This window comes from Stylophora pistillata, chromosome 11, assembly GCF_964205215.1.
Source record: "Stylophora pistillata chromosome 11, jaStyPist1.2, whole genome shotgun sequence".
In the NCBI taxonomy this organism is placed as follows: Eukaryota; Metazoa; Cnidaria; class Anthozoa; order Scleractinia; family Pocilloporidae; genus Stylophora; species Stylophora pistillata.
Window position 1 is genome coordinate 23,052,963 of NC_142529.1, and position 14,432 is coordinate 23,067,394.

Genomic DNA, 14,432 nt, shown 5'->3' on the forward strand with positions numbered 1-14,432 from the left:
CCGGCTGACGTCTTGTTACTGAGAAGTTCTTGTGGAGTCTAGCTGCAAGGTTTCAACACTTTCAAGATTGTTTTTCCCTTCAATACTGATTAAGAAAGAAAATATGCTAAGTAATACTCGTTCGAAAACCAGGAACATGTAGCTCTTCAAAGCAACGAAATTAGTTTTGGAGTTGAGGATACTTCATTCCCAAACGCCATGCGAATTACGACTAAAACAATAATTCGCAATAGAAGGTTTTATTTTGAAATCGTACAAGTTTCAAGACAAAAGTACGCAATTTCTGGTCGCAAATTCTAGCAAACAACAATTTAAGGATGGTAAATCTACTACACGGGTTTCGTAAATGCAAGAAATTTCTGACATTTTTGCTTCGTTTTTCGAACGGTTGGTATCATTTTAAATTGTTGATATTTCCTAAAAGTATCTTATTTTTCAATAAACGTGCAGTTTCAGAATGTTTAAAATTTTTGAACAAAAACCTACCCAATTTTCTTTCCGTCAATTGTAGTAAACGATTCAAGGATTCTGAATCTTCTACGAGGTTTCGTATCTGAAACAAGAAATTCGTTCGTTTTCGCCTCTTAGCAGAAAATTTACAATTCTTGAAGTAAAGATTTGGTCTTACATATTCATTTTTGCTTCGTCAGTTATTCATAGTTTTCAGATAGAACACGATTCTCTGGTAAATGCGACACAGTTTTAATTTACTATTTTTCTTCGTGCACAACTTGTGTCTGCGTACTTGGTATAAAACAATTGTTTCATGCTGCAGCTGTGCATATATCGAGTTATAGAAGCAGTTCGGACGTTGAAGAGCACTCAACAAGCTGGAATTTCTCTAAGCTGCGCGTCGAGCAACTCTTGCGCTTCTCTCTTGCTCTCCAACTTCCCGCTTGCAACTAGAACTTCTAAAACTCATTAGTTATGTATGAGGTAATAAACCAATTAGATGGCCTCATTTAGGTCCTATGAATGCCCCTGGATACCCGATAAAGAACAGATCTAAACACGCGTGATTAGATATCCAATACACGTGTTAGGATATCCGTGTGTTTAGAAATCAATTTGCGAAAGAATGCAGTACTTGAACAAATGTTTATTAGCTTCCACAAACAATTCCATACAACGAACGAGGCGGATACCGACCACCCGTCTTACCAGTCACTTCCTGGTCAAACTTTGTGAGCCAGAAGTTTAGAGAAAAGCTTTCCAGGTCTTCCAACCCTTCTCCAAGACTTTTCACGTGGTGAAAATCATAATCCTTAAACAGAACGTTACATACTCCCCGGCTCAAGTAGAGGAATTCTTCTCGCGCACAGCTTGCCAAATTCGAAAACAACCCACTTATCTTTGTAGTGAGTACTTTTAGGCTTTGAACCTTCGGGCAAAGAAACTACCTCTTTGCATTTTTGGGCGTTCGAAACCAGAAATACCTTTCCGTAGCTCCTTCTTCTATTTCTCAAAATTGCAAATGAGGACGCTGATGCAAAGTTTGACTGCCGCTAGTTAAAAAGCCTAAGGTGTGAAAAAACACAACACCTTTCCTAACACTGAATAACAACTATGTACTTGTGCTAATGAAACAAACCAAAAAAAACTGACTATTTACGTGGTCTCTCTGATTTTTTGTTTATTGTTCATAAATTAGGCCATCTTTTGATACTATTTTAAACTCGAGTTTCATCGCGTTTGGGAAACCCTGCCTACCCCCCGCACCCCCCACTCCATTTATGAAATATTGATATACGCACGCTAAGCATGATCAATTATTTTATTTCCCCTCAATATCGGACCTTGCCAAAAAAAGAAAATCTGCAACGTTTCTCAATTGCTATTTCTCTGATCATCCAATTGATATCTGTAGAATTAGCAGCACCCTACATGTACGCTTGCGCATACGAATTTCTCTTGTGTGTAAGTGTTATCAACACTCACGATAAAATTCGAGTTCTCCCACGCTGCCATGGAATGTCTTATGCATGTAGGTTGTCAACATCGTTTTGATGGTGTTTTAAAAAGTAGTGTATTTAAACTTAGTGGGGTACATTGTTTTAACTCAACTAATGTTACCTTTAAATAGACTTTGGATCCCATTACACCATTGTTTTGTATTTAGAACCCAACCGCTCACCTGAGGCTGTGACAGCCACTGCAGTTTCTTCTAAGAATATCTCTGTTTCATGGGATCCTGTCGTTGCTGAGGATCGAAATGGAATCATCCAAGGATATAAAGTAAATTATCAAGCCTTACCAAGTGGTGACATGGTCTCCAAGTTCCGCAATATCACAAGTGAACAACAGAATGAAAAACAAACATTCATTTTAGATAATCTGAATGAATTTACAAACTACAGCATCAGAGTGTTAGCATTTACTGTAATTGGAAATGGACTAGAAAGTGGTGCCCAGGTTGTGGAGACATTGGAAGACAGTAAGTTTAACTTTGCTCTTGCGTAGTTAATGGTGGGTAGTAAGATATGGAAAGACAAATATCCCAAGACGAGAAGAATGGTATAAATGGGGTAGAAGCATGTAGCGGTCCATGAGATCATTAAACACCGCTAGATCGTTTAGCAATGTATTTGAAGTGAGTAGGGGTATATTATTTCAACTTAATCAAAATTACACGTAAATAGACTTTGGATCTCATGACCTCATTATTTTGCTTTAGAACCCAAAGGCTTCCCTGAGGCTGTGGCAGCTACTGCAGTTTCTCCTAAGAATATCTCCGTTTCATGGGATCCTGTCATTGCTGATGATCGAAATGGAATTATCAAAGGATATAAAGTAAATTATCGAGCCTTACCAAGTGGTAAAATGGTCGCCAATTTCCGCAATATCACCAGCGAAGAACAGACTGAAAAACAAACAGTTATTTTAGAAAATCTGAATGAGTTCACAAACTACAGCATCAGCGTGTTAGCATTTACTGACGTTGGAAATGGACCTGAAAGTGGTGCCCAGATTGTCGAGACACTACAAGACAGTAAGTTTAACTTTACTTATGTGTTGTTAATTTTAGTAATGGATGAAGAGAGAAAGATCCCAAAACGAGAGGAAATATATCTTGTTAGACGTTTTGTTCTGTAGTATCGCTGAGTATTACTACACAACAAAACGTCTAATAAGAGATTTATTATACAACACACCAAATCGTTCTTTCAGTGCGGGCGAATTTCGCGGATATTTCTGGAGTACAAATATTGTGTAATATTTGTAAGCGTCTCCCGCGTTATTTGTACTCTATGAAGCACAGTTGGATAATAATGGTGTAAACTAGTGAGAAAGCATTTAGTGCTCCGAGAGATCAATATTTAGCTTTCGTGGGAATGTTTAAAAATATTGACGTAAACGAATTGATTTGTGAGAGGCATATTTCAGCGACAATTGGAAAACAACACCAACCCCTCGAAAAACATGCTGCTGAAATACCTTCCACATTGAGCAAATATTCTTCATCCTATTAACGAGAGAATCATAGCTCAGGTGATACTACGAAGTACTTGCAGTGGGCACGTATGGATTCTCGCCCAATGCCAATACTAACCGTTAGGTGTAGTTTTGAAAGACTTTGCGACTGAAAACTGTAGGCGATGAAACTATGATCGAATCCCCACTCAAGTGGCATCATAAAGATAACGAAAGATCACACGAGGGTAACGAGCTAAACATGAAAAGAAAAAAATAATAACAACGAGAACAAATGAGAAGAATCAAATTGCCAAAAGGAGAAAGTTCGTAACGTCCCTTAGCTAATTTTTCTCTGAATATCCAATTGATATCTGTAGTATTAACTACACACCACATATCCGATTTTTGATACGAAGTGAAATTGCTGTGAAAATTGTTAGGAACACTCAGGTCAAAATTTAAGTTGTGGGTGCGCGGTCATGAAATGTCGTCTTTAGATACTTAGTATCTTTTCATTTATTTAACGAGAGTAGTGTATTTCAAGTAAAAGTGGGTGTATTGCGTCACCTCAATTGATGCTACCCTTGGTTAGACTTTGGATCCCACGACATCATTATTTTGCTTTTAGAACCCAACGGCTCACCTGGGGCTTTGACAGCTACTGCAGTTTCTTCTCAGAATATCTCTGTTTCATGGGATCCTGTCATTGCTGATGATCGAAATGGAATCATCAAAGGATATAAAGTAAATTATCAAGCCTTACCAAGTGGTGACATGGTCTCCAAGTTCCGCAATATCACTAGTGAAGAACAGAATGACAATCAAACAGTGGTTTTAGATGATCTGAATGAGTTCACAAAGTACAGGATCAGAGTGTTAGCATTTACTGTAATTGGAAATGGACCAGAAAGTGGTGCCCAGGTTGTGGAGACATTGGAAGACAGTAAGTTTAACTTTGCTCTTGCGTAGTTAATGGTGGGTGGTAAGATATGGAAAGACAGATGTCCCAAGACGAGAAGAATGGTATAAATGGGGTAGAAGGTTGTGGAGACATTGGAAGACAGTAAGTTTAACTTTTCCCATGCGTTATTAATGGTAGGTAGTAAGAGATGGAAAGACAATATCACTAGTGAAGAACAGAATGACAAACAGACAGTGATTTTAGAAAATCAGAATGAGTTCACAAACTACAGCATCTGAGTGTTAGCATTTACTGTAATTAGAAATGGACTAGAAAGTGGTGCCCGGGTTGTGGAGACACTGGAAGAGAGTAAGTTTAACTTTTTCTTTGGGTTATCATTTGTGGTAACTAATGAAAAGACAAATATCCCAAAACGAGAGGGAAGGTGTAAACCATTTAGAAAGCATGTAGTGCTACTCGAGATCATTTGCTTTCGTAGGGATGTGTAACAGTGTTCAGAAATGTGATAGCTACTCTGACGCAAATATATTGATCTGTTAGTAGCTGCTTGACAACTGGAATACCGTTTACATTGACGAACTATACGTCAACCTTTTAATAAGAGAATTATGACTGATACTACAATGTAAATGCAGCGGGTACGTATGGATCCTCTCACGGTTGAGAGATTTACGAAGGCGTTTACGTGAAACGGCAAACGTCAGCTTGTCCTTTCACGTTTCACGTAAAAATAGGGTGAACCTTGCTGTTTTAGCTTTGTGTAAGCTCGCGTCATGGTGGATTGGAAGGCGCCCTTATAGGTCTTAAAAATAATATTTTTGGTTCCCAGTTTCCGGCAATTAACTTCTATTCTATAAGAGAACAAGTGAAGAACATCTTACATACACAGAAAACGCGAAACAGATTGCTTTCACGTAGAAACCGGCGGTAAAGCCCTACCGGCCAACGTGAGAGATGGCGGAAAAAACAAGGTTACGAGGTCCTTGTTGCCGTTCATGTTTCATGTAAACGCGGTGCTAAATCTCTCTAATGCTTGCTTACTAACCGTTAGGTGTATATTTGAAAGACTATGCGATAGAAAGTGCAGACAATGAAGCTATGACCGAATCCTGCGCTCACGAGTGTTCCTAGAGACTACTACAGATCGCGTTCGGGTAACGAGCAAAAAATACGTTAAAAAAATTTGAAAGTGTTAGGAAAACATGTTCATGAAAACATGAAAGCATGTTCATATTGTCATACAAGTAATTATTGCCTTACATGCGTGCTCGTTGTCTGACTTGGAGGTCATCAACTAAGTGCACCACTGAAGTAGCAAGGTGAAACATTCCATGTTCAGTAGTATCGTTGTGCGGTATTAACAAGAAAAAATTAACAGCTGTATCATAAAATCCATTCTCCCACCGCGGTCTGACAAAGTTACTTTGCCATCTTCATAAATGCATATCATTTTCTTGGAGGCCGATCTCTTTTTAATGTTACAATGAAAAATTTACAATAGACACAAAGGACGGAACAGAATGAAACCTTGTTCAAAGAAGAAAATTCGCGACGTTAAAAAATGCTTATTCTCAAAATATCCAACTGATATTTGTAGAATAAAGAACAACACTTTATATGTGTACCTGTGGATACGAAGTTATGTTGCCGTGTAAGTATTTTCAACACTCAAGATAACATTCGAGTTTCTCGTGCGGTCATAAAATGTCAGGTACAGGTACCCAGGATCTTTTCAATGATTCTATGGTAGTAAGGTATGTAAAGTGAGTGGGAGTATGTTGTTTTCCCTTAATGAATGATTCCCTTGACATCATTATTTGTCTTTTAGAACCCACCAGCTCACCTGAGGCTGTGACAGCTATTGCAGCATCTTCTCAGAGTATCTCTGTTTCATGGGATCCTGTCATTACTGATGATCGAAATGGAATTATCAAAGGATATAGAGTAAATTATCAAGCCTTACCAGGTGGTGACATGATCTACAAGTTCCACAACATCACCAGCGATAAACAGGATGACAAACAAACGGTGATTTTAGAAAATCTGAATGAGTTCACAAATTACAGTATCAGTGTGTTAGCATTTACTGTAATTGGAAATGGACTAGGAAGTGGTGCCCAGGTTGTTCAGACACGGGAAGACAGTAAGCTATGACTAAGATTTAGTCATTTATTCATTTATTTTTGTTGTTGATGTTCTACATGCATTAGAGGCAAATTTATTGTTTTACTCGATTTGAAGAGGATTAAGCTTTTAGCCATCACGCAATGTTTCATCAGTTTTCATCACGAAATTTACTTTCGTACCATTATTGTGGTTGCATATAACTTTTTTCTTTGGAGGGAAAAATTACTTTTTAAAGAACAAGTGTTTGATTCTTTTTTTGAAGGCTAACTATGTATAAATATGATATATGCATTCGATGTTTTTTAAAGTAATCAAGAGATTATTTTAATTTAAGATTCCACCCGCAATCTGTATACTAAACAAAACACTTCATATCCTGTAGTAGATGCTAATTATCTTACCGTCTTGGTGCTATCAGCTCTTAAGGAGGCTCGAAAGGGTTTTCTACAATTAACAGCAAGTGCCAATCAGTAAAAGATATCAGGACTGTCAAACTTATTATCGGGATAATGACTTGACATATCCTTAACACTATGTTAGGGCAATCTTTTGAGGGGGCTCGTCAGGCATCATCTGTTGCCATGGCAACAGTACAGTAGTGCTGAAAGACCTAAAACTCAGTTTTTGAAAGATATCTCAAAAACCAAGTCGGTGACCCAGTGTTTTTTTTCAAATTCATTTAACATCATCACATTCTCTATCTGTATACGTGGTATAAAAAAAAACTAACTAGTAGAACTTGAATTATATAGGAAATTGCTGTTTTAAAATGTAAAAAAATTTCCACTAGATAATTTTTTTTTTAAAATTTTCTTCAGGAATGCGTAATGATGAAAATAATTTGTACACAAAAAATCAGGGTAGGTCACCGAACTAACTTTCGAGATATTAGTTCATCAATTTAGCAAGCTTTATTTCCGGTTTTTACAATTTCAGCTCACACTTTTATATCCGGTCACGCGCTTTAAACGATACCGCTGACTCCAGGGCTCATTTTCGCGAGGATGAGTCCGTGTCCGCGCGATTAGTCGGTGGATGCCCTCAGCGCGGAAAAGATCGTACATCCTGAAGATGGATTCACATTGTTTCGTGATTTTACACATTCCTGAAAAATAAGTCATCATTTGAGACTCAGACTGCTCACCGTTACGACAGTTGGAAATGTAAGAACATTCCGGAGAGAATTCTCTTGCGGAATTCGATACATGATAACAAGGTCATTTTGAAGGTGGCGCCAATGCCAGTACAACATTGAGGCCGTTAATGTTGAGTTTCTCGTACAGAGATTGTAGTGTAACATGAGACAAACCAGCCTCTGCCAGCTTCTGGACCATGCTTGTCGATAGATGAAGCTTTCCATCGGACATCTAGATGGTATCCTGTTGTTGATCCAAATAGATGGCTTGATCGAAGGCCTCATTCGGCGATGCACATTTACCATGATTGACCGTATAATTGTTTGTGTGCAATTTGAAGTGGAGGAGTGAAAACAATTTGGAGTTAAAAGAATTTGCTTTGACGTCTTCCAGATTGTCATGAGCGTCAAACTAAGCGGAAATCAGGGTTTCATATACAACAGTAATTTGTTGGTCGTCACAGATTTCGCGAATTTCTATGTTTTTCAAGGTACTAGAGGTATGAACAAGCCTTGGCTTCATTTTCCTTTTTTTCTCTTTGCCACTGTCATGGCCATGAACTTTCATTATTCCGTTTTAGATGGAAAACAAAACAAATTTTGCAATGCTTTCTTAACAAATGCGAGTTTGCATTTTCGTAGTTGTAATTTACAGTTTATCGAGTGAAATATCGACAATCTTTCTCACAAGTTTAAGATGAATATTTCATTTTAATTTTACCGTTTCTGATTGAATTAAAATTATAGTCTCATGTACATTTTTACGATCTCTTGTTTACTGAATATTATGTTTGTTTGTTTTTTTAATGGCAACATTTACACTTCTCCATTTCCGTTCATAAAACATACTGTCGATGTTTACCATCCTGGATCCAACAATGATTTCATTTTCCTTTCCATCTTCCGGTGAGTTGTTTAGGAAAGTTCTCGGTCATTTCATTTTATTAGGAATCAAATTCAATGCGAAACAAATCATAGCACTCAGAGGTATCCACTTAAAATTTTTCGCGGAACAAAGTAAGACGTACTGAATACACTCGTCGCGACTTTATTGATGGGGTGTTGACTTCACCTTCCTCCTTTAGCTCGTTAAATAAACTTTTTTTGACCACTTTCCGCAAAAGTCCTGCCATCCAAACATTTTCCTAACTACTTTCAAGAAGTAAACTTTCCATTTTTGTTTCTCAAACAGCCAATTCCGCTGGAAACAATAGAGGTACACGGCAATTTTGAAACGCTCATGGCGGCCATGTTTGTTTACAACTCGGCCGCGCATCTGAACGCGCGCGCCATCGCTGATTTCTCTCGCGAGTAATTTGCTTGCGTGTATCTTGGAAGTCATTCTCCGCGCGGTCGAAAAAACCCTTTCGAGCCTCCTTAAGACAACTTCCTAGTTCTCGTATAGCTAGTTCTTGCGCGGTCATGAAATATCGTCTCTTGTATCCAGCATAATTTAATGAGAGTATTTTATCTAAAGTGTGTAAGAATGTATTGTTTCACCTCAATTTTTACTCGTAAATAGACATTGGCTTTCCTGACATCTTAAATTTTCATTTAGAACCCAACCGCCCACCTGAGGCTGTGTCAGCTAGTGCAGTTTCTTCTAAGAATATCTCCGTTTCGTGGGATCCTGTCCTTTTCGATGATCGAAATGGAATTATCAAAGGATATAAAGTAAATTATCAAACCTTACCAAGTGGTCACGTGATCTCCATGTTCCGCAATATCACCAATGAAGATCAGAATGAGAACCAAACAGTGATTTTAGATAATCTGAATGAGTTCACAAACTACAGCATCAGGGTGTTGGCATTTACTGTAATTGGAAATGGACAAGAAAGTGGTCCCCGGGTTGTGGAGACACTGGAAGACAGTAAGTTTAACTTTTCTCATGCATTATTAATGGGTGAAAGGAAGAATATCCCAAAAAGAGATGAATGATGTAAACGAGGTAGGACGCATCTAGTGTTCCACGAGACTATTGGTTTTTAAAATGTAAAAATTAGCCCTCGTGCAGAGGTCGCCTATTTCCTTGGTTGCACGCGGAAAAGGGACGTCCCTTTTTATCATCTCTGACGTTCAAAATTCATGCTTAAATACGTCTCACATTGAGCAAATGTGCTTTAACTTTTCATTAAGAGTATTATGGTTAATGCTCACCTGAGACTGTGTCAGCTACTGCTGCAACTTCTAAGAGTGTCTCCGTTTCATGGGATCCTGTCCTTTTTGATGATCGAAACGGAGGCACTGAACGACAGCAAGTCCCGGTTCCTTAAAGGACCCGTAAAGCTGTTCTGTTTCCTTCTAGATCGTGGTTTCTAAAGTTTTTAAAATTAGACAATAAATTCCTGAGCTAAAGAAACAAACCGGACTAACAAGGGTGACTAAAAAAATCTGCTTCTCGATTTTGATTATAAAATATGACTTTGAAACGGACCGCTAACGTCGCATGTGAGTTGGGTTGATTGCTGGCTTTTGCCCCTGCTCCGAGGGTTATTTCTCCAGCTCCTTTGATTTCCCTATTTCCATAGAAACCTACATTTCAAATTCTAATTCGACCTGGAAACAGTGGACAAGAAGAGCCACCTGGTGAAATGTCCTTTGCTAAATTGCCATTCATGTTCAATGATTGATAGTTCGAAAAGTTGAATTGAGGTGTGAGAGTTCCTTGCAAAATGTTCAAGCCAAGTTTAAATCAATCGTAAGCCTTGGAAAGTTACCAATCATCCAAATCTCTAAACCTTCGCCATCTTAACCATCATTTCACCTTCCTTCATGATAGTCCTCAAAAGGGATTCCGCACGGTGTCTAGATATTATCTGAAGGTTTCCCTCTCCTTAATTAAAATTTAATGAACTCAAATCTCCTCTAGCATTTTTTGAGGTATTTTTCGACATTTCTCCTCTTCATTTATTTCAGAACCCAGTAGTGCCCCTAGAAATTTGAGTTTAGTCAACACAACTTCAACAAGCATATTTGTCGAGTGGGATGCGGTTTTGCTTGATGAACAGAATGGCATCATTATTTCTTATAACGTCAGCTATCAGGCGATCCATGAAAATGGATCTGGCGGACGTATCAACTCTACATTAGTTAACGCTCCTAAAATGTTCGTAAACTTGACGGGCCTAACTAAAGATATGTACTACAACATCAGTGTCTTAGCCTCGACAAGGGTGGGCGACGGGATTTACAGCAGCCCAGAGAAATTAAGAACAAACGAAGACAGTAAGTCTTTATTTACTATTATGCGACCTTTAAAAGTACACCCATTATGATAAATTTCTGTCATTAAATTATCAACTGCGAATATTGTATTTCTAGTGTTCTGAATGGCTCATTCAACCCCGGTTATCTGGTTATATTCAGAGTCACCTAACATGGAGAAGAAATGTGCTAACTGTTGCGGAGCTGGAAAACGTTTCAAATATCCAAAAGTTGGATATTTGAGTTGAACACAAGATTAGCAATAGATAACTCGGCATTACGCCCCTCGCTTTTCGCGCGTTTCCTTATTTCTTACACGCCTCTTTCACCGAAAACAGAAAATCTGATTTGTACGGTTTATCCTTTTTTCCATTTTTTTATCTTACTTTTTGTTCTGTTTTCAAAGTAGGAGGATTGAAATATAAATACTCTACCAAATGTGACAATCCTCTATACCAAAGTCTTAATGAACTTATCGCCCGATTTTATGACGGTATGTTTTCTGTGTAGCTCCTATCTCTTTACAGATTGGCGTTTAGGTAGAGTTGGGATTGGACGAGAGAACATGCCTACTCAGTTATATTTCTATTTCTTGCTTTCACTTCAAGTAAATTTAGAATCAATAGATTATTGAAATTTTAAAATCGTATTCCTTGTTTCCTTCTCTTCACCTAGGGCCTAGTGGTCCTCCGCAGAGGGTAGAAGGTCAGTTTAATAATTCAACCAGCATCAGTGTTACATGGGATGATGTGCCTGAAGACCAGCAACATGGTGACATTATCAGCTATACTGTCATGTACAGAAAGTTAACAGAAGAAAATTTCAAGAAAATAAAAGTTACTTCAAAATCTGCTGAATTGGTGGAACTTGAAAAGTATACAATGTACCGAATAGAGGTCCTAGCTACTACCAGAGTTGGAAATGGGCCACTAAGTGAACCCATTATGCAGAGAACAGACGAGGACAGTGAGTAAAAATCACTTTGATTGTTTTTTTTTTTTTTTTTTTCTATCCTTGTGGTTGGCAGAGTTATATACTGAAATGTAGGACACTTTGCAAAAAGAGGGTGAACTGCAACAAAATTTTATTTCACGCGTCCCTCGTCTTCTGTGAAATCATATGAATTTCATTTTTCATTCGTAAAAGGTCAACTTCATGGACGCTCTCAGCTACGTTGTGGAACATTTGCCGTGTCATTCAAAACTAAAAATGATAAGCAATGATTAACCTTAACTTGTTTCAGAACCAGAGAAACCTCCTCAATCAGTTAATGTAACGACAAAGGACAGCAGTAGTATCGAGGTAGAATGGGGGCCGGTTCCTGAAAAGTTTAGGCATGGTATCATTACGAAGTACATCATACTCTACAACTATTCCAGCGAAGGAAAGCCATCAGAACAGAACGAGCCGAGAGATGCACTGAAAACAGTTGTTAGAGGACTCAAGCAATCTACTAAATATACAATCCAAATTTTGGCTGCAACTGTGAAGGGAAGGGGTCCACCAAGTGACCCTAAATTTGCTACAACCGAAGGTGAGGAATTTAGCTGGTTCAAGTGGTAAATGTAAGCGTAAACCTGTCAAGTTACAGTAACATTAAAACAATGAAACGAATTATTGATGTAGAAGTAATCATCTACCTAGTAAGTTGGTCATTAGCCATTCAAGGCGGTTGCGAGGCAGCAATTTTCTTCAGAAACGAATAAAAGACGGCACTACACTATGAAATCAAAACCCATGAAAGTCTTGTGAATTTATTCATGGGAAATTCACAGATTTTTCATAGGATTTTCGTGGTTAAATCAATGGCTTTTTCGTGGTCTCAGTGCCCTGAAAGACATGAAAAATCCCATAAAAAACTGTGAAAATTTGCATATTCGCGACTCATGAAACATTGTATAAAGTGACCTAAAAGCCATGAAATGCCCATGAAAATGGCGTTTCATAACCTTTTCAAAGGTACTGAGAAACCCATGAAATACCCATGAAAATGGTATTTCATGGCCTTTTCAAAGGTACTGAAAAACCCATAAATTTCATGTCAAAAAATTCATGGTGTTAAAATTTACTAGGTTTTAATGGGTTGTAGGAAATCATGACCCATGAATATCCTGTGAATATGTAAAAAATTCATTGACCATGAAAATTTTCCCTGAATTTTCATGGCCTCTCCATGGCATTTTCATGTCTGCATTCATGTGTGCATTCATGTGTGCATTCAAATGTAAGCTGTCAAGCAACATTTAACTTTTATGTTATACTGTTTGTTTTTGTTGATTCTGCAAACTGAAATTCAAAGATTTCTACTCAATTTTCACTTAACACTCGGGTTGAAGGGCTTAATTACAGTTGAATAAATAATTTTGGAATTACAATCTTGTTGTAACTAACAGTAAATTGTAATGAAGTTATCCTTAACTGTAGACTAAACAGCTGTTTGCCTTTTTTTGCTAGGCTCTCAGCTTGTCAAACGTGACTAAAATAAGCCTGAAACCTTCAGCTTATTGATAGATTTATTTCATCGTAAAGCGTAATCTTAAGAAATTGTGTCATGCAAGTGACCGATTCGATTCTCAGTTTTGATCAAGTACCGAATATCACAATTTGTACTCACCACAAACTTTCAAATTAAATCGAAGCTTTATAAATGGCCGTTTGACCCTTGTACGGCCAATCAATATGAGAACTGTTGTCCCTTCTTCTAACTCCACGGCGCCAACGACTTGCTCTCCATTTGTACCACTCACGCTGTTCTCGTTTTCCCATTGAACAACAGTAAAGCCCATCTTTAGAGACGTTGTATTAATTAAGCAAAACACGAGCACGAGCGATCAACCGATGAAAAGTTCCGTTCAAAGCTGAGTGCCAAATGGAATTTTCTTTGTTTCCGATCACGAGTGTGATCATGTGGATATTTTGGGAATTTTCATTGGCTAATAAATAGAATCCGCTGGCTTGCCCGATTGCAGTCTCGATAGAAGCGTGCAAGAGTTGACGACTTCTTCGACCGGTATTCTGCGTTTGGACGATGCTTAACCTTGGATCCATGTTTAGAAGATGTTATGAATAATAATGTGAACTCACTCTATGTAGAAGTCATCGAGAAGAATCGAACGTACTACAAGTAAACGATTTATGGCCTAAAGTTATCGAGGATACAAAGACTCGAAACCCTGACGTGAGTCCTTGGCTTCTCTAAACTAGCAGCGTTGCCAAAAGAGCCAGGTGCGTCTCAACGAAGAAACATTGTACAAGCGAAGGAAGCGACTATGGTGCGTTGGAATTCTCGCCTACGAATGGATGTGCACATTCCAAAGCGTTCCCTTGTTTATGGTTATGTTTATGTCTTATGATTTTGGCACATCTGTGGACATGAGACATTTTGCATCGATTATTTTACGATTTTGGAATCGATTATTTTACGATTATGGAATCCAAGAGGCCTTTGAGGTTAGAAAACAAATCTATTATTGACACTTAGCAATTAACACAACTGACTGCTAGTTTATGTTAAGAATTACCAAAACTTAGTCTGAATAAAAAATTTTATGATAAACCTATATATACATGCATGTATGTTTATATCTTGGTACATTTTGTATATCATACCTTTTATTGAACCAACGT

The 14,432-nt window shown here is 38.0% G+C and overlaps 1 protein-coding gene across 4 annotated transcripts in view; it reads left to right on the top strand.

Moving 5' to 3' along the window:
* Positions 1–14,432, top strand: part of LOC111336697 (uncharacterized) — a 78,292-nt gene that overhangs the window by 49,311 nt on the left and 14,549 nt on the right. For all 4 annotated transcript variants that reach the window (XM_088738029.1, XM_088738028.1, XM_088738030.1 and 1 more), the window contains 8 exons: positions 2,120–2,434; positions 2,675–2,989; positions 4,043–4,357; positions 6,165–6,479; positions 9,157–9,471; positions 10,518–10,826; positions 11,481–11,771; positions 12,049–12,339. In XM_088738029.1, coding sequence (XP_088594155.1) covers positions 2,120–2,434; positions 2,675–2,989; positions 4,043–4,357; positions 6,165–6,479; positions 9,157–9,471; positions 10,518–10,826; positions 11,481–11,771; positions 12,049–12,339 — 2,466 coding nt within the window. The remainder of the gene's footprint in view (positions 1–2,119; positions 2,435–2,674; positions 2,990–4,042; positions 4,358–6,164; positions 6,480–9,156; positions 9,472–10,517; positions 10,827–11,480; positions 11,772–12,048; positions 12,340–14,432) is intronic.